This window comes from Kogia breviceps, chromosome 18 (genome assembly GCF_026419965.1).
Source record: "Kogia breviceps isolate mKogBre1 chromosome 18, mKogBre1 haplotype 1, whole genome shotgun sequence".
Taxonomy (NCBI): Eukaryota; Metazoa; Chordata; class Mammalia; order Artiodactyla; family Physeteridae; genus Kogia; species Kogia breviceps.
This window is the reverse complement of record NC_081327.1, coordinates 5,323,919-5,344,845: the sequence shown is the minus strand read 5'-3', so window position 1 is coordinate 5,344,845 and position 20,927 is coordinate 5,323,919. Positions and strand designations below refer to the sequence as shown.

The 20,927-nt window shown below is 51.0% G+C and overlaps 1 protein-coding gene and 1 pseudogene across 1 annotated transcript; both read right to left on the bottom strand.

Annotated features, from left to right (window-relative positions):
* Positions 1–409: 409 nt before the first annotated feature.
* Positions 410–4,444, bottom strand: LOC131744596 (kallikrein-12-like). Its single transcript, XM_059044234.2, has 5 exons — positions 4,408–4,444; positions 3,821–3,980; positions 2,714–2,973; positions 1,701–1,834; positions 410–767 (listed from the first exon to the last, which is right to left on the bottom strand). Exons 1-5 carry the CDS (start codon positions 4,442–4,444, stop codon positions 612–614), a joined length of 747 nt encoding a protein of 248 aa, XP_058900217.1. The 3' UTR covers positions 410–611.
* Positions 4,445–10,450: 6,006 nt separating this feature from the next.
* On the bottom strand, positions 10,451–17,614 carry LOC131745292 (kallikrein-13-like; annotated as a pseudogene).
* Positions 17,615–20,927: the final 3,313 nt, after the last annotated feature.

The following is a 20,927-nucleotide window of genomic DNA, read 5'->3' as shown; positions in this document are numbered from 1 at the left end:
CCCACGTTAAATATAATACGTGCTCCACTCCAGCTGGGCCAAGTTGCAATTGGCTCGGTGGAAGAATGTTACGTTTTATAGACACTTAACTAGATGGTAGTGGATTTTGCTTTTGCGGTTTTCATTTGGTATTTTGGAGCCAACAATCCTGTCCACACACAGCCCTCCCCCATTTCAGCTTATAAGCTCTAGGCAGTGTCCCTGTTGCGGCAGATGGAGAAAAATGGCCTTAATTTTTTTACAGTTATAAGTAACTTTCTTTGGTCCATTCCTGGGTGGCCCCTGAGGGAAACCCCTCACCCTCTCTGATCTCTATTTCTACACCTGTGGGTAGGGTAACTGCTGGGTAACCCTCCCTCCAATCTCAACCAGCAGGGCGATCGATCAAACAGACAGACAGAGCCCCTCCTCCAGGTATATTTCTTCCAGATAGTCGCATGCTCCCTCCTCCCCCAACCATGGGTCTTAGAAGGGCTGGCTGGAGTTGGAGTTCCGGGAAGAAGATACCCAGTCCAAGAAGAGTGGGAGCTGGGGGTGATGATGGAAGAGGTATTGGCGCTCTGAGGGTCCACGTGGCCCCCAAGCTGAGGCATGAAGGTGGAGACAGCAGGTCAGTTGTTCCTCATGACCATCCGGATCCAGTCCACGTATTTGCAGATGTTGGTGTAGACCCCTGGGATGCCTTCTTGCCCACAAGGCTCCACGGTTCCCCAGGACACCAGACCCTGAAGGACTCCTCCGCATACCAGGGGACCCCCAGAGTCACCCTGGAAGGCACAGGAGAAGGAGCATGGTGTGAATATGGGAGAAATCTTTCTCCAGTTTTCCTCTCCGCAGCCTCCTGCCCCCTCACCCATTCCTGGGCCTTGAGGACCGTGGCTCCAAGCCTCGTCAGCAGAGAAAAAAGAACACACAAGTTCCCAGAGGACAGCAGCAATGACTAACTAATAGAGAAGAACACACTGTCCCTAGGGGCTAACCCCGGGGAAGGAGGGCGGGACTCTATGCTGGGCAGGGGGCTCCCTCAAGGACAGTGGGTGGGCCCTGACCAATGGGGGAAGAGAGCACAGGCACCACTGACCAATCCCAGCGAAGGAGGACGGGACTCCTTGTCAAGGAAAATGGTTGGGGCCCTGACCAATGAGGGAGGAGAGCACCGATACCAGTGACCAATCCTAGAGAAGGAGGGCGGGACTCCTTAAGAGTTCTCTCCGTGACAGTGGCTGGGGCCCCGGCCAGTAGGGAGGGGCAGCCTCGTCTGTGAAGGATCAAGAGGATAAGGTAGCAGAATTACGGGGTGAGAGAGTCCTGCAGCCCCCTTTCCTCCTCCATCCTGGAATCTCTCACTCTTTCTCGGGCCAGTACCAACTGGACGGTATGGGGAAGACTCAGAACTGGAGAGACAGCCGGTTACCTGCCTGAGCTCCAAATGCCGGCTGCCTCTTGCCCTCCCTCCTCGTCTGTCTTTGTCTCTTCCTCTCCCTCCCTTTGTGCCCCACCCATCTTTCCTTCTCTGTTTCTGCCCTCCCTCTCTCTGTCCTCCACTCCCTGGCTCTCCCTCCCGCACTCTGTGCCTCTCCTTCTTTCTGACCTTATCTCTCTCCCCGTCTCCTTCCCCTGACTGGCCTTCTCCCCCTTCCCCACCTCCCCAATTCTCCCTCCCCTGCTTTCTGTCCTGGATGTAGCCTGCAGCCGCTCACCTGGCAGGCATCCTCCCCCGCGATGCCGCCAGCACACACCATGTTGTCCGTGATTCTCCCGGGGAACGCTGCCCGGCAGGTGGCATCAGAGACGATAGAGAGGTTAAGGCATTGGAGTCGGTCTGACAACTGGTCTGGGGATGGAAGATGGATGCTGCAGGATCCCCCCAAAGCGTCCCCCATCTCCCCGAAGAGGCCACATCCCTCTTCTCAAGGAAACCCAATACAAGTCTATACCCCACCCCCTCCCTATGGCCTCCACTACAATCCTCCAAGCTCTAAATTTCAGATTATGACTTGATTACACAGTGGCTCTTGATTTCAATTCACTGGCCCAGTCTCCCTGACCTTTAGCCTACGACTCAGATACAATGAATCCAGACCTGACTTTCTCCTTCAAGCCCAGCTACTGTGACCTTTGACCTTCAATCTTATTGCCCTTTGATCCCAACTTGGCCTCATGTCTTCTCCCTGTCTCTTGGCCCCATGTTCCTTGTCTTCAGCTTAACCTCCAACCTCAGCTCTGAGTCCTCCAAAGTGACCTCTGATCCTAGTTTATTTGACTCCAGACTCCATGACCCCTAACCTCTAGCTCCACACACCAAGCCCTGTGGCTTCCAGCCCCAGACCAGTGATCTCTGATCGAATCCCAATTTCCATCCTCGGATTGTGGCCAACATCTGGATCCCATGACCTCAACTCTGCAATGACTAACGTCAGAGTACCTGACCCCTGACCCCAAGATCCTATTTACATATGTCTTTAGCTCCAGTCTGATAACATCACTCTGGCCTCTAAACACACCCCTGACCCATGACTCCTAACTCCATACACAACCACTTAACCTCTTTAACTCCCAAGACCCCGATGCACCATGACCTCAGACCCCAAAGCACGAATCCTGATGTGTGACACTTCAGCCATCCTTCCTCTGAGATGGCGTGACTCCTGACCTCTCACCCTATACCGCAAACTTTCGCCAATCCTGACCCCTGACCCCGGGACCCCCTTACTCCCTGGGTGGCTGGTGGTGCCCCAGCCCGAGATGTGGCACTTGGTGCCAGGCACTGCACAGGTCGCGGGCAGGGGCAGGGGCTGGATGCTGCGGGTCAGGTGGACAGGGAGGCCCATTTGCAGAAGCCGGAGGTCATTGTCATGGTTCTGCAGGGCTGCCTGGTAGCCAGGGTGGGTCACGGAGAGGCCACTGTGACGGATCTGTTCGGTCCAGTCCAGCTGGCTGAGGCTGTGTTCTCCCAGGCTGAGCCAGTACCTGCTGGGGGGTCACAGAGGCTCAGCAGGTGCAGAGGTGCAGCCTCTCTGCTGCTCTGCACCTTGATGGCCGTTCACTCCCTTTGTCTCATTCTCTTTGTCTCTTCCCATCTCTTGGTCTCTCTTTCCACTGCCATCTTTGCGTTCCTGGTGTTGGTCCTATTTCTCCTCTCCGTGCCACCGCCTCTGTCACTTTCTGATTCTCTCGGCTGGTGGTGCCCATATGGGGGCAGGGGCATTCATTAGGCCTATTCACTGCCCTGTTCCCACCACCCAGCAGGTGGCCTGGGCCATCAACACCGTCAACTAAATGGATGGGGGAATAATGAGTGGACTCTGTCCTGCTGGTGTCCCTCCCTGTCCCCAAATATCCCTGTCTCTTCAGGTCTGAAACTTCCCTTTCGGGAAAAAAAAAAAAAAAAAATCCAGAGCATCAGACCTACGAAAGCCCAATCCCCTCATTGTAGAGATGGGACCACTGAGGCCCAGAGAGGTACCAGATGTAACCTTTGAGGTTGCACAAAGAGTTTGGGTCAGACATGGGTCCACAGCTCAGGCTGGGTCAGGGGATGCTGGACTGGTGACACCATATGGGAAGGAAGGGGGACCTGAGAGAACGTTGGGGGGGGGTGGGCAGATTCCAGGACCCTCGCCTGCCCTCCACCCCACCGATCCCCACCCAAGTCCACCCCAGGCCCATTGTGAAGAAGTCCTACTTCTCGTCTAACCTCAGGCCCTCTTGTTGCAGGACCATCTCCTTACTCCTGTGAGCCCCCTCCCCCCAGCGCTCCCCTCCCCATCACCCTCCCTTCCCAGCCTGAGTAGGGAGGGACCCACGTGGGGGGGTTTACCTAGCGCTGCAGTGAGCAGCCGTGAGAATCCACCTGCGGTCAATGAGGACGCCCCCACAGCGCAGCTGTGTGCCTTCAAACAGCGCCACCTGCCAGGGCTGAGAGTGAGGGGTGCAGTCCGTGCCTTTAAAGATCTTCTGCCTGTTCTCGCAGCTGAGCCCTGAGGACCGTGGCATGGGCCAGAGAGACAGAGTCAGGAACCCAGAGACTGTGGATCCGATAGAAAAAGTGATACAGGAAGAGCAAGAAAGAGGCAAGAGAAAGAAACCGAGAGAGGGGGAGAGAGAGAGAGTCACGGGCACAGAGACACAGACCCAGCGATATATAAAGACACAGTGAAACACCCAAAGGACACAAAGGGGAAGAGAGAGAGATGCTTAAAGATAAGTGAAACAGAGATTCAGAGAAAGGACAGAGACATAGTGACAGGGAGAGACAGAGGGGAGATAGATCATAGGATACAGGGGGAGAGAGGTGCATAGGAGCCCTGGAGACGGAGGTGAATGGAGACATAGACTCAGCCAGCCTCCCTCCCCTCCTCAGTGCCCGGCGTCCTCCTGAGGTTCCTTGCCTTCTGGGCAGCTTACCAATAAAACACAGGAGGAAAAAGATGCTGGACTCCATGGCGGTCCACTTCCAGGTTCTGGGGAAAAGGCGAGGCATCTCAGAGATGGCAACTGGACCCTCCTTTTCCCTGTCCAGTGGACCATCCCTTCGACCAGCGATTCCACGAGGAGGGGATGGTCCACAGGCCCATCCGTCTCTGTACCCGTCCCCCGAGTGTGACCCCCTCCCCGATGATGGCCCGCCCCCTCCTCACCTCGTTTCTCCGCCTGCGGGTTCCTCCGTGTGGCTTGCAATCTCAGCCCGTCCTCTCTCTGCTATCTGCCTGGCCACCTGCCTGCTTGTCTGTTCATCTGCAAGCCACCCTGCCAGTCAACTCTCTTATCGTGCACCTGCCCTCTCAGCCGCCTGTCATGCTGCACTACCTGTTCTCTTCCTTCCGTCTGTCTGTCCCAGACCAGCAGCGGATGCAGCTTTTAACTCTCTTTGTCCCAGCTCATGCGATTTCTGGCTTGAGGGAAGGAGACAAGGCAGACATGGGGCGGGGCGCCCTCTAATCCCGTAGAAACTCTTCTTGGCTAATGACACTTCATGAGATTTACAGTAAAATGGAGGGGGGTGCCGGGGGGGTGGCCAGTATGGCTCTGGAGGGAAGACCCAGGCCCTCTCCCTCTCCCCTCCTCTGCAAACTAGCCAGCAGCCCCGAGGCCAGTGACTCAAGGTGATCTGGGATCTTCCCCAACTCCAGTGATGAAGCCTCAGGGAGGGTGGGGCAGGTGGTTACCGGGGACTCCTCCCTGGGTGTTGCATGGAAGGGGCGAGAGGGTGGAAGTGAGAGTCAAGGAAACCAAGGGCAGAGAGAGCCTGAGAAAGAAGAGGAGGAAAAGGAAGAGGTTTCAAGATAGAGGAGACAGAGGAGTTTCCAAACTGGGATCCAAGGAAGCCTGGTTCTAACTGAAGTTTTTATTTTTATTTATTTATTTGCAGTACGCGGGCCTCTCACTGCTGTGGCCTCTCCCGTTGCGGAGCACAGGCTCCGGACGCGCAGGCGCAGCGGCCACGGCTCACGGGCCCAGCCGCTCCGCGGCACGTGGGATCCTCCCGGACCGGGGCGCGAACCCGCGTCCCCTGCATCGGCAGGCGGACTCTCAACCACTGCGCCACCAGGGAAGCCCCTGACTGAAGTTTTTAAATGCACGATCAACTCTGTTGCCTGCTTTCAGAGCACAGGTCTTATTATATATGAGGTCGATTTATCTAACTCCATGAAAGTTTTTTGCATAGGGACTTCCCCTGAGAAAGAAAGAGACAGGGAGAGTGAAAGAGATTCAGGACAGAATCCCTCTCTTTCTCCTCTTATCTTTTTTTTTTTTTTTTTTGAAGTAAAATTTATATAACATAAAATCCAGCCTTCGAACCATTTTAAAGTCTACAATGCCGTGAATTCCACTGCCCTCACGATGTTATGCTACCATCACCGCCGACTAAATCCAGAACATTTTCGTCACCCCCGAAGGAGACCCCCTACCCGTTAAATTGATGTTTATGAAACGATGATGGACAAATAAAAGGTGGTCTATCCATGCTACGGAGTATTGTTCAGCTGTAAAAGGAACAAAGTACTGATGGGTGCTACGCATGGATGCACCTTGAAAACACTACGGCGAGTGAAAGAAGCCAGTCACAAAGGCCCACAACCCGTATGATCCCATTTATATGAAATATCCAGAGAAGGCGAATTGGTGGAGACAGAAGGCAGGTTAGTGATTGCCTGGGGCGGCAGGGAGTGGGGATGGAGAATGACTGCTTAGTGGTTCTCTTTTGACACACAGACTTGCAGCTTGTGGCTTCTGGATAAAGTCAATCCCTTTTTGTAGCTGGAGACTCAAAGAGGACAGACCCCCTGCTTTCAGAAAAAGCTCTGAGCACCTTTGCCACCTCCTCCAGGGGGCCCCTGGAGCGCACAAGTCCCCGTACCTCATGCTTTGCTCTTGGATGTCATCATAAGCTCACTATGAAGCCCATTCCCCAAAGACAACTCAGGCATCTCAACATGGGGTGATGTCTCGGGGCATGGATACCATCATAGGTGTGGAAACTGAGACACAGCTAGATGGGGCCACTTGCCCAAACTCACACAGCTGGTAAGAGGCAGAACTGGAGTTTGAACTGAGACAGACTGGCTGCAGCACTTGTATTGTTAATCATCATCCAAACATGTGAACGAGCAAGAGAGCGCCTAACTGAATGAGTATATGTGTGAATAGATGAACATATAAATGTTGCTCCAGGTTTCAGAGAAAGAGGATAGCTTTCGGAAACGTACAGACTGGGTTCGAAACCTCAGCTCACCTCGTGATTCACCGGGGGCCACTGGGACACTCTCTTGTTCTGTCCTCGACTTGTTCATCTGGAAAATGGAGCTGGGGCTTCCCTGGTGGTGCAGTGGTGGAGAGTCTGCCTGCCGATGCAGGGGACACGGGTTCGAGCCCCGGTCCGGGAGGATCCCACGTGCCGCGGGGCGGCTGGGCCCGTGAGCCGTGGCCGCTGAGCCTGCGCGTCCGGAGCCTGTGCTCCGCAACGGGAGAGGCCGCGATAGTGAGAGGCCCGCGCACCGCGAGGAAGAGCGGCCCCCCGCTCGCCGCAACTAGAGAAAAGCCCTCGCGCAGAAGCGAAGACCCAACACAGCCACAAATAAATAATAAAATTTAAAAATTAACTTAAAATGGCCCCCCAGCATAGCACTGAAGTGCTGGCCGGTGTTCCTAAGTGCAAGAATGCCGTGACATGCCTCGCAGAGAAAATCTACGTGTGTCACATGAGCTTCCTTCAGGCACAAGTTATGGAGCTGTTGGCTGTGAGTTTAGTATGAATGTATCAGCAATGCATATATTAAATACAGTGTCTCTAAACAGAAGCACACATAAAGCCAGTCGCTGTGTTGATTGGTTGACAAAAACATTTTGACCGGAGGCTCATGGAAAAGCAGCCCTGTATGCCCCTGGGAGCACTGTTTCAATATCCCTCATTCAGTGCTCGTGGTGACTTTATAAAACATAACTATTATGAATGAGTATCAGCTGTGTCCCTAGGCTGCTTTGATCTCCCTGCAAACTCTCTTTCCAAGCGCTCCACATCTTTTCATCTCTCCCGCCCCGAGCCATCGTCTGGTCCTTGCTCACCCGATCACTGCAGCCTGCCCTGGATTCTTCCTGCTGCTTCCGCACCCCCAGCCCCCTGTCTTCACCACCCACCCCAAAGCCAGAAAGATGATGATGAAATAACATCCATAGGTTATGGAAAGATGAGAGAAATTTAAACGTAAAATTTGTCTCTGCCCACTTGGGCCTCCTCCCTCCCCTCTAGTGTGTGTTGTGTATCTGCACTAACCAGGCCTCCTTAGGAGATAACCTTCTTTCTTCATCTTCTAAGGGGCAGGATGACCTATTACCCACTGCTTTGCACAGTAGATCTGGATTGTGTGAGCTCTCACTAATACGTCATGTAATGTACAGCCCTCTGTCTCAAAAACTTACACCAATGTGCTTTGGCCTCCAATGGGTGGAGTTTGCTGAGAGGCTATTCCAGAGTTATAATCCTCAATTTGGCTCGAATAAAATTTTCCATTTCTTTCTTAGATCAACTGATTAATTTTTTGTCGACATCGGTATGATCTCAGGTATGATCTTTCCCATGTTCACCACTCTCAGGGGCTCACCGTCACACTGGAGGAAAGACCAAACTCTGTACCACAGCCTAAGAAGATCCTGCATATGTATTTGACTCTGCTGAGTCCTCCAAACTCCTTCCCTACTGAGGCCGTTACTCTAAGATCACACTGGCCTCCTTGCAGATCCTGGAATAGGTTAAACTCAGGGACTTTGCCCTGGTGGCTCCCTCTTTCAGGGATACCCCCCCACCCCACCCCATTCTTTGCAAAAGTGGCTCTTTCTCACCTTTTAGGATCTTCAGCCAAAACGCCACCTTCTTCAGGAAGCCCTCTCTGACCACCATATGCAAAATAGCCATCCCCCCTAATTCTTTAACACAAAGCCCTGTTTATATCCTTCATGGATCACATCATAAACCATCACAATTTGCAGTTATTTCGTTTAATAAATAACTGTGAATCCGCTGAGGGCCATTGCTGCTTGGCTGTCTAATAAACAGTTTGAAACTAAAACTCCTTACCTTTCCCTGCAAAACCGTTCCCTCAGGTTCCCCCCAACCCATTTTAGTAAATGGCAGCTCCATCCTTCTGGTTTGCTCAGGCCAAAGGCTTGGAGTCATCCTTGATCCTCCTTTTTCTCACATTCTCCAACTGATATCAGCAGACACTGTAACAATCCCTTCAAACGGATCCAGAATCTGACCTCTTAAGTCCTCCGAGGATGTCACCCTGATCCAAGCACCATCACCTCCCACTGGGCTATTGCAGTCACTCCACACCAACCTTTGCACCCTCTTCGTTAATCTGATACATTAGGCGGGCTCCTGCCTCAGGGCCTTTGCACTTTCTGTATTTTCCACTTATGGTACTGCTCCCCAGCCAGATATGCACGAGGCTTCCTTTCTCCGTCCTTTCAGCCTTTCTTTAAACTTTACCATCTCAATTAGGTCTTCTTCCAGACCATCCTATTTATTCATTTATTTATTTGGCCACACCAAGCGGCATGAGGGATCCAAGTTCCCCGACCAGGGATCAAACCCGTGTCCCTTGCAGTGGAAGCGTGGAGTCCTAACCACCGGACCGCCAGGGAAGTCCCTGAATCATCCTATTTAAAATAACAATGCCATCCACTTCCCAAACCCAATACCCTTCAACTCTGCTTTAGTTTTTCTGCCATGACTCATATCACCACCTGACAGTCCTTTCCTTTATTCATCCTTTTTAATTGTGTGCTTCAGCAAAGACTGCATGCTCTACAAAGGCAGAAGTTTTTGTCTGTCTAGTTCACTGTTTATTACCTGTGTCTGCAACAGTGCTTTGCTTATGATAGGAACCAATGTTGACTGAATAAATAAACAAAATGGTATTTACCAATACTCAGGAAAGTATTTGCACATGATCAGCGCTGAATAAATGTCTGCTGAGAAAGACATTTTAGCCACTATGAATTTGAGAGGTTGTGATTAATAGCCTAAGGAAATATTATATAGGGAACCATGCAAATAATAATAGCGGTAACTGCTCAACATTTATACCTATAACAGTGCTCTGAGGAAAATTACGAGCCCCATTTTACAGATGAGAAAACAGAGGTTGTGTTTTATGACTCATTCAAAGCGGGGATTCCCATGGCTGGGCATTTCACCACTGCATTTGGGAGTCATAGACAAAGAGGTAGCAGCACAGGGTACAGAACAAGGGTTGTGGGTAAGATACAAGAACAGAATATTTGCTGGACGATACGGCATATGGAGGCCCCTTGGGTTACTCGACCTCAACACCCTAGAATTTAGAGCGCTGTTGATGTCTAGTGGGCATGGCGATTCAGACACAGGGAATGTCGCCAGAATGTGGAATGTAGGTAGGAATGGGACAATTTGGGAGACCCGGAAATGTCTCCAGGAACTTCCTCAGGTTCATCTGAAAGAATGAACCATTGTGAGGCTCCATTGTTAGCTGAGATGAATCAGAGGTGCCTATAATATTGTCAGAGCAGAAGATCCTGCACACAAGAGACTATTTTCAGGGAGAAATGTCTTGGGAGTCTAGACCACTCTTGAGCACAAAACATAGAAGGATCTAGAATATAGGCAGCAAATCGGGGTATAAGATGTTGCCAAGGAAGTTTTGTTCACGGGACATAGAATATTGTTGAGATGGGTTGATGGAGGCATTTAAGTGTTCCACAGGTAGAACATTCAGATGGCGATCTAGACATTAAACAGTTGGGAGACCTGGGACGTTGTCTGGGTTGGGACGTTCAGGGGACTCGGCTGTTTCGGGGGTGCGGCGTCTGGGAGACCATGATGCTGAAAGTAACCGAATGCTTTTGAAACGTGGGAAGTCAGCTGGGACTGAGTATTTTGAAAACACGGGTCACTGGTTCAAGCGGCACACATTGGGAGGGACAGAGAAGAGCCAGGCAAACCGAGTGGGGAGGCAGGGGAGACAACCCGCCTTTTATTGTGGGCCCTTCACCCATTTCTACTCCCGAGTCTTCCGTGTTCGGATTGCTTCTTGGATCCGTGTAACACACTGAGAGACTCGGGTGTAGACACCAGGCCGGTTGGGCTGTCCACATGGGAAGTCTCCCCAGGAGACGATGTCATAGAGCGTTCCATTACAGATCACGGGACCCCTGGCGTCGCCCTGAGTGGGAGACAGAGAGAGGGAGGGGGTCCTAAACAAAAGGAGAGACACACACGGAGGCAGAGATGAAGAGAGATAGGAAGATGGAGGGAGGGTGAGACAGAGCAATAGAAACAGAGATAAGGAGACAAACACAGAGAGAGGAAAAAAGAGAAATTGACAGAGATAGACACTGAGACAGACGGAGAGAGACAGACAGACACTTCTGTTTTTTGTGTTCCTCAGTCTCATTAAATTGGTGGTGGCTTACCTCATAAACCTGTTCTTGGTTCTCTGGACCCAAATCCCACCTGGTACCCCTCCCTACCTCCCAACCCTGCTTCAGTTTTTTTGTTCCTTGGTGTCATCTTACTATGGGGTTAATCCAGCCAGTTTCCTGGTAGGGTATGCAACATACCTGTACTGACACTTATCCCTCTGGGCCCAGGGCAGAAATTACTAACTGAGGAGGCTCCTATCATACCCTTCGTTCATTATCATACCCTTTCCCACGAAACCAAAACTCAGTCTAAGAAGCCCCTTCTATTGGACATACGTTGGTTTTTGTTTTTTTTTTCCCATGTAGTATCCATTTCCCCTTATTTTGATGACAGCCTCTTGGTGTTTTTCGTTTGGGGGACACCCTCGCCCACTCTCAATCCATGCAACTTGTCCCTGCCCCTGCCCGCTCCTACGGCTAGTCACGTGACTCAGACTTGGTCCATCAGAGAATCCCACAGCTCTGGCCAGAGTGGTGGCTCAGGACACAAAACAGGTGACCTGTTTATTTATTTATGTCTCCTTCCACAGCCTCAACTCCACTTCCACCCAATCCCTCTACTTTGACTCCATTCCCCTACCCACCTCCCCGTCTCCACTCCAAACTTCATTCTCTCCCCACCATGCCCATCCCAACCCGATTCCAGCCTCAACCTCAAATTCAGCTCCACCCACCGCCACAGCCTCCGTCTCACCCCTAACCCATGCTCCCCTGGCCCCCACACACTCCTTTAGACAACGTGCTGCAGTGGGGACCCATCTTGGCCGGATCAGGGCTTCCCCACAGAGCAGCCGCCCCTGCACTCGTAGGGCTCCCCGCCAGGGCTGAGAGTGGGGGTGGGGGGCAGGGGTGGCCACCAGGGAGGAACCCATTGGCCCCACCGGTGCCACTGAGAATCTTGGGGGTACTGCTGAGAGACGCCTGGTAAAGGAGAGAAAATGTTAGAGAATTGGGGTTCCCGGGGAAAGGAGGCCTGGCTCTGCGGTTCCTGGGCTTGGGGAGAGAGTCAGAATTTTGCTCTGGGTGACCCAGGAACGGGTGATTCCTTTGCTGGCCTCTGGGAATTGTCATTTTCTATGTCGTAGAGATGAGTCAGGGCAAAGTGGTGATGTCCCTTTTCCGCAGAAGTGACAGATCCTCCACTGGAGGTTAAAAGAAGAGTTCATGGGATGAGGATGCTTCGGATTGGTAAGCAGAAGCCCGACTTTCTTCCTACCTGCATTTTCTCTCCTGCTCCACTACAGGGCTTGATTTCTGGATGTAGAAGTGAGCCTAACCTACCTACCTGCACAGGCAGTGTCCCTCCATCCCTCCATCCCTCCATCCTTGCAACACACGTTTACTGAGTGCCTTCGGGACTTTACACACCATTCGTAGGCTAACCACCCCCTAATACAAAGTTTGCAGTGCTCTGCATCACCTCAGCCTTGCTGGTCTCTCTAACCCCATCTCCCTCCTCTCCTCTTCACTCACTCTCTTCCCGACTCCTGGACCTGTCCTGCAAACACACCAGGTCCCCTGTGCTTGCTGCTTCCTCTTTCTGGACAGTTCTTTCTCTAGACCTGCCCTGTTCAGTACGGTAGCCACTAGCCACATAGGGCCAGCTACATTGAAATTTACTTAAAATGAAATTTAAAATTCAGTTCACCAGTCACACCAGTCACGTTTGAAATGTTCAAGGCCCCACGTGGCCAGTAGCTACCGCATTGGACAGCACAGATAGAAGACATTATATACGTGAAATATTCTACTGGATGGCACTCAGAATCTAAAGGCTGCATATCTGGGTCCCTCTTGACTCTGAGAGCTGAGCTCAGATGTCACCTCTTCAGAAAGGCCTTCCCAGATTGCTGGTCACCTGGTCTCATATTGCCCCTTCTAAGCTCCCCGCCCCCCCGCCCCCCGTCATTCCCTATGACATCTCCCGAGTTGAGTTTCATCATAGCTACAATCAATCACTGTTGCTTTCTCTTTATCTTCTGTTTACATTTAATCTCCTCTTCTTGACTGTAAGCTGCACTGACCACAGGCACCTGAACTGCTTTATCCAGTGCTGCATTCCCAGGACCTAGCGACGTCTGGCACACAGCAGGTACTCAAGCAATGAATGTTGGGTGTACCGGGCACTGTGCGGGGCATTAGGGGCACAGCAGACAACACAGGGACAGAGAAAGTCTAATCCTGAATGTGTCGCTTTCTGGCTGGGTACAAGTCTCCAGCCTCAGTTTTCTCAGCTGTAAAGAAGGAAAATGAATAGTTTGTCTCTCTTCGGGTAGTTGTAGGTTCAAGAAGATCCTACCTCCAAGACACGCACAGGACCTGGCACAGAGCAAGCACTCAGTAAGTGGGGACTGCTACTAATTGCACCCTGCGGAACTGAGAACTGAGTCATCATCGCTTCGTCTTTCCAAGCTGATTGTGTCAGGAGAAAGTTTCACAATGGTGCTAATATCCTTTTAACGCCTCTCTTGTCTTGCTGAGCTCACCTTTTAAAACCAGGAGGAAGCGGAAGGTTACCTTCAGCTGGCAACCCCAAAATTAAGTTGAACTATCTGCAACTGCTATTTTAGGGGAGGTCAGAAAGGGTCAACTATAGGCTGTTTCAGGTGGTCCAATACAATAAACACTGTTTTTGTTCCTTGTGTGGAATTGATTTTTCTCTCTCGCCTTTTATTTATAGCAAAGGAGGCTGTTTTCCATTTAGAAAAGTGATATAAACGTCAAGTATGTTTTAAGTAAAATTTTTAAAGTTGCCTCTAAGAAGACCATTGGGTTGAAATGAACAAAGATGGTTTGCCAGAGCATGAAGTCCAGGGTGTGGAGGACAGGGCAGGCAACATGGATTAGGATCCTGACTCAGGCACTGCTGGGGACTCTGCTTTCTCAGAGTCGTGGGTTTTTCAGCTGTGAAACTGGAGTAATTATAGTGCACCTACGTCATAAGGCTGTTAAGAATTCCACAAGATGATGCATGTGGAGCTCCTAGCCCTGGGGCATGGCACCCAGAAGGGGACATGGGAGTCCTAGGTGTGTCGCCAAAGGAGAGAAGCCACCCCACCTTCAGGCCAAGGGTGGTGATGGGTGCCTGAGGACCCCTGCCTCCGTCAGGTCCCAGCTCAAGGGTCAAGCCCTTTGGGGGCCTTTCCAGGCCAGGAGCTGCCATTATATCTCTGGGCTTCTGGCTTGGTCTCTTGGTCTCTACATGCTGGAGCGTTTGGCCCTCTTCTTTTCTCTGTCTGTGCTCTCCCCCTTGGTGATCTCACCTGCTCCTGTGGCTTTAAATACCATCTACACTTAAAAAAAAAAAAAAAATACCATCTACATCACCTCCTGTCACAGTTCTAACTAATTAGTATCTAATTATTGGGGTAATTGTTTGAATCATGTCTGCATCCATCTCCACTAGGCTCTGGGTGCTGAGAGCAGGAACTGTGTCTCTGCTTGTACAGCACCCGGCACTCAGCCTCATCTCCAGCTTCAACTCCGTCCCCAGCCCTATTTCTTCTGGAAAACACAGGGATGCCCAAATTTATTCCACCCTTCTCTCCTCCCCCAATCAGACACAAGAAAGGAATCTTCAGATAGGTGGATTGAAAGTCAACTTAGACTGGAGGTGGGAAGGGGTTGGGCCTGGGAAAGCAATATTGTGGATAAATGGCCTTTTAAGAGCAGGGCCAGATGGGGTGAGGCAGTCCATGGGGACCTCGGTGGGGAGGGAGAAGCAGGAATCAGGAAGCTCTGGGGACGGGATAATGGGGAAGAGGAAGGAGAAAGAGTGTTCTAGGAATGAGTAGGAGTCTCCTGGAACTGTGACTGGGTGGGGACATGAGCTGATCCTAGGAGGTGGAGGGGGTGGGATTAGGGATTAGAGAGGACAGAGGTGGGGTCAGAATTGGAAAGAAAGCCAGAGATGGGGACCAGATGATATTTGGAGAGACAGCAGTGGTGTCATGATAAGGATAAGGGGTTGAGATAGGTGGACTGAGGGTTCATCTCAAAACTGGTGTGGTCCATATATATTGGGGGAGTTAAAGTTTGGATATAAGGGTCAAATCTAGTGTTAAAAGATAATTTTTTTTTTTAAAAAAAATATCTAACCGTGACTCTCCTGCATCTATAAAATGAACATATGTCAAAGATGTTATTTGGATTTGTTAATAAACGATGGAGTTAGCAAGATGTTACAAAGCACCACACATGTATAGGCAATAAGAAGTGCTGGAATGAATTAACAGACAGATGCAAAACTGGCTTATTCTATATGGAGGGGAGAGAATTGTACTTCCACCTGACAAAACTCGTTTGCAAGGTTATGGACAAGAATTATTTGCACTACTATCCACTCTCATTTACAGAGTTGCAAAGTAGCTCAAAGACAGTAAAAGAAGCTGAGACCCCATAGAGTCAGATAACCCACCTAGTTCTCCACTGAGGACATCTGTTGGGCCCATCTTAAAATCTTTCGCAGTTTTTCCCTACACCAGGAAGAAAAGTTTGTGGTCGGGGGGTGAGGATGGGGTTGGAGTTGGTTTTGGGGATAGAATTAAGTTGTAGATGGGAGGGACCTGGGGATAATGTTGTTGACAGAGTCCAGTTGGGTTGGGGCTGGAGATGAGGCCAAGATTGAGTATCTGGATGGGGAGGTGTTGAAAGACAGCTGAGCTGGTGCTGTGCGTTGACATTGGTGATGAGCACTAGATGTGAGGCCGAGCATCTGTGTCAGGGTGGGGTTCTGGTAGGAGTGGGCTGGGTCATAGCTGTGAGTGCCTCTCGAGGTGACAGAAAGGCTACTGTCCTTCCCCACCTTGGAATTACCCCACTTCCCAGGACTGGACCCAGAGTAGGGACCGAGTTCACTCTTTTTGAGTTGAGTTGGGTCCAGGCTGAGAGGCAGGAGGCGGGTTAAGTGAGGTGAGGGGTCTGTGTGGGATGTCGGGGAACCTGTGCTCTCTTGTGGCCTGGGTCCACACTTGCAGAAAAAGCCTTTCTCCCTTGGGAAAGGCTGGAACTTGGAGTGGGGTGGCTGGGTTTGGTGTTTGCTGAGGGGTGAGTACCAGGTCAACACTGATATTAGGGCTTATGATTGGCTGACGCTTGTTGAAGTGAGGTCATGGACCCACCAAGAATTGGGGGTATTCTACCCCCTCACTTGATCAATAAGGCAACTGGAGCCCGTGGAGTTCAGTGAGCAGCTGAAAGTCACATGCCCATTAGACCAAATCCAGGGGTACCGTCTCATAGATCAGGCTCTGTTCCCCTCAGAGAGAAGGGCTAGAGCAAGAAAGAAAAAGGACTAGAAAAAGAGACAGTGTTCCTAGTGGTTCAGGGCTGAGTTCAAGTAACATGGCCGCTCTGTGCCTCCATAAGATGGCGCTATCAATAGCACCTGCCTCACAGAGCAGGGTTAAATGAGTTAATATTTGAAGATGCTTAGAGGAGAGTTTGACACGAACCAAAGGCCACAAACATGCTTGTTAAATAAGTAAAACTGGAGACAGAGGCAGCCTGAGGTTCCCAGGGGCCCCACCCTATAGCTTGGCTTCAAAATGAGGTTCTTTGTCAAGCGGGAACTGGAAGTTCTGGTTGGAAGTGCTGGCTGATGAGAAAGTTGGCCCCCGTGCCCAGAGCAGAGGCCCCGATGCGGATGTGAAGGCATGGGGAGACTGAGAGAGACCCGAAGGGATACATACACAGAGACAGAAAAACAAGGGTGGGTGGCAGAGAGTAGAGGAAATGCAGGGAGAGAGAAAGGCAAGACGATATAAGAGGTAGAAAGAGAGACGCCTGGGGAGAAATCAGACCTGGGCTTTTGGAGAGAAAGATGCACACGAAATTGAGACACGTGACTTCTTCTTTCGAGCTGGGTCCGTGTTATTAAGGATGTCGGTCCCAGTTTCTCACACATCAACGAAACGTCACTTTTCACCCATCAGGAGAACAAACACTAGAAAGGCCAGTCTTGCCACCTCCCTGCACCTGAGGCCACATGCTCCGCCTCCTCTCCCATTTCTACAGATGAACAATCTTCACCTCCATCTAAGAAAGACACCTCCACTTGTGCGACGTACCCCATGTCCTCTCACCTCCTCGGGGACACTGTTCCACCCAGCAGTCCTCGGCTCCCTTGCCTGCATCATCCATTTTTTTCTTCTCCATAACATACAAACTTGCTACAATTTCTCCCGTGTTCCATGAAAAGAATTTGTTTTGTTGTTTTGTTGGTGGTACGCGGGCCTCTCGCTGCTGTGGCCTCTCCCGTTGCGGAGCACGCGCTCCGGACGCGCAGGCGCAGCGGCCACGGCTCACGGGTTACCGGATGTGGGATCTTTCCGGACCGGGGCATGAACCCGCGTCCCCTGCATCGGCAGGCGGACTCTCAGCCACCGCGCCACCAGGGAAGCCCGAAAAGAATTTTTAAAAAAGTCTTCTCTCAACCTTTGTGCTCTCCTTCAGCCCCGGACCCAGTTTTTGCTCCCTTTGACTGCAATACTCCAAAATGTTGGCTACACGTGCTAGCTGACATTCCTCTCCTCCCGCTCTCTTGAGCCCACTGCATGCAGGCTTCCACCCCTACCGCTCCGACTGTGACTCTTGTAAGGGCGCCCATGAGCTCCATGTTGCTGGACCCAGTGGCTAGCTCTTTGGGGTTCATCTTACTTGAGTTATCAGCGGCATTTAACAAGCGGTTCACTCCCTGGTCTTTCGAAGTCTTTCCTCGGCTTCTGAGACACTCCCTTCCTCCTGGTCTTACTCATAACTCACTGCCTGCTTCTCGTCGGTGACTGATGTTGTTTTCTACTCACGTCCTCAATCTCTACATGCTGGAGCGTTTGGCCCTCTTCTTTTCTCTGTCTGTGCTCTCCCCCTTGGTGATCTCACCTGCTCCTGTGGCTTTAAATACCATCTACACTTAAAAACAAAAAAAAATACCATCGACATGCTGATGACTCCCAAATTTTATGTCTCCAGCCAGACCTTGCTCTTAAACTCTCAACTTGACATCCAGCCGCCTACCCAAGAGATTTCACGTTCAAACCCAAACTCTCGTCCTTCACCCCCTCACGTTCCAAACGGGCTCCTCCTACAGTCTTGATCTTCTCAGTAAATAGTGTCTTCGTCCTTTCATTCCTCAGCCAAAACCTCAGTCTCGCCCTTGAATTCCTTTTCTCACATGCCACACATCCATTTTGGTACCAAACCCTGCCAGCGCTACCTTCAAAATGATCCAGAATCGGACCATTTCTCAACATCTTCCGTCCTCGCCACCCTGGTCCCTTCGAGCCCCCATCATCTCTCATCTGGATTATTGCAAGTTTCTTATCTGGTCTCCCTGTCTTGGTCCTTGGCCGCCTGCACTGTACACACGGCAACCAGAGTGACCTTCTGTGATGAAATGTAAGTCAGGGCAGGCCACGCCTCTTCTGGAAAGCCCGCGGCGCCTCCCACCTCACTCACAGCGAAAGTCGGGTTTCCTTATGGCGGCCGACAAGGCTCTAGACCACCCGGCCCCAGCAGTCCTCTGATGTCACCTACCGTTTCCTCTTCTCCTGCCCCTCTCATGCCAGGCCCAACCCATCTCAGAACTTTAGTACTTAAATTCCCACTCCTGGACCCTCTTCCAAACCAGATGTCTGCCTGGTTTCCTCCATTCTTGTCATCCTCTCCATGAAGACTGCCTTGACCATTGTAGTTGGAGATCCCTGAGATGGGCTCAGGGAATCACTAGAAGGACACACAGAACTCGGAAAAGCTCCTGCACTCATGATTTTGGTTTATGACAGCAAAGTAAAAAGACACACGGGGCCAAGTCCAGGAGAGACCAGGCACGAGCTTCCAGTTGCCCCCTCCCAGAGGAGCCGTATAGACAGCGCTTACTTTGCCCAGCAGCAGTGTGTGACAACACGCACAGAGGACTGACCACCAGGGAGGTCCACCTGAGCCTTGGTGTCTATGTTTTTTATTGGAGGTCAGTCACATAGGCACATGGCTGTCTGCCTGCATGGCTGGCCTTAGGCCTTAGGTCAAACATGCCCCAAGACCTCCATCACAAATCATCCTATTAGGATAGACTATCTGGCATGGCCCAAGGCCCCCAGGTAAAGAAAGGCACTGTAATTAGATGATTACAAGGGCTTAGAGGTTATCTCCCAGATGCTAGGCGAGGGCCTAACTTTTTTTTGTAAGGTGCAGGGTTTGGACAACATAGCCCTGCTGAGTTGAGTTAACCACCCAGCTGCATGACCCACTTAAAATAATTATAACCTTCCTCTGACATTCTCTATCCCCTTACTCTGCTGTATTTTTCTCCAAAGCACTTACTCCCATCGGTAATATTTAAAGTTTTTTTGTTTTTTTGGCCACGCCATGAGGCTTGCAGGATCTTAGTTCCCCAACCAGGGATCGAACCTGAGCCATGGCGGTGAACGTGCTGGATCCCAACCACTGGACCGCCAGGGAATTCCCAATATTTCATGTTCTACTCATTTATTTGTCCCTTGTTTGCCTCACCTCCAGAAGTGAGTTCCCCGAGGGCAACAATATTATCTGCTTTGTTCCTAGAGCAGTAACTGGCACGTAATAGGATTCAGTAAATATTTGCTGAATGAATGAATGAACTACAGGCATTTTTGAGGGTGTGGAGAGATATGCATCCTTATCCGGGCCACAACTTGCCAGCACTTGGTGAAATTGATTAAAAGGAAGGCTTTTGGGGCTTCCCTGGTGGCGCAGTGGTGGAGAGTCCGCCTGCCGATGCAGGGGACACGGGTTCGTGCCCCGGTCCGGGAAGATCCCACGTGCCGCGGAGCGGCTGGGCCCGTGAGCCATGGCCTCTGAGCCTGCACGTCCGGAGCCTGTGCTCCGCAACGGGAGAGGCCGCAGCAGTGAGAGGCCCGCGTACAGCAGAAGCAACAACAACAAAAAGAAAAGTAAGGCTTTTGGCCCCGTGCGCCTGCTCCTGCGATATTCCAGAGAAGTCTTCTATAGTTATATAAGGGGCCGCCCCCAAAGGGTCATTGCAGTATTGCTTGGGTGGTAGAAGGAAACTAGGGGTCCGTCACTGGGGGACTGGGTCATTGAACATGGCGGATGTATACCATGGAGTGGTGCTTCTCAAACTCGAATAAGCATTGAGTGCCCTGGGGGTCTTGTTAAAATGCAGATTCCGGTTCAGTTGGTCTGGGGTGGGGTCCAAGACTCTGACTTCTAATAAGGCCCAGATAATCCCGATACTGCTGTCCGCTGGCCCACACTAGGAGCAAGGGTATAGACTCGAGCAGTCCTGTCCAATAGAACTTTCTGCAATGACGGAGCTCTAGTTATCTGTGCTGTCCAATATGACAGCCACCGGCCACATACGGTTACGGAGCATCAGAAATGTGGTGAGCGCGACCGAGGAATGGAACTGTGATGCGTATTCAATCTAGATAATTTTAGTTTAAAACTTAAAGGGCCACATGTGGCTAGCGGCTACCATCGCGGCCAACACAGGTTGAGAAAACGCCAGCACGGTGTCAGTGAGCAGTAATAAGCCAGATGGGCCGACGGCAACATGGATAGGCTGTTAACACGGTATTTTGGTGTGAAGTAACGTCACACTATCTTTGGTGGAATAAGATCGCCTATTTAATACCGAAACCTGCTGCTCACCCCCCGCCCACCTGCCTTCAGACCCTATCGCATCAATCAAACATGCCTCCGTTGTATCAGCAGTATTATTTTGTACACCACTGAGAAAGAAAGAGGAGCCCTCGATGAAATTAGGGCGTAAGGCTAAGACATAGCACTATCAGCTGATCATAAGATGCCTCCCGCTTACGGAGGCTGTGAAAATGGGAGAAAGATGTGCATCTAAGGAGCAATAAAATGGGGTACGTAAGTATCACGGCTGGGAATATGAGTTGGAAATCAGATGAAAGATTACTTTGATCTAAACGACTTTTACTTAGCTTTATAGTAGGATGCAG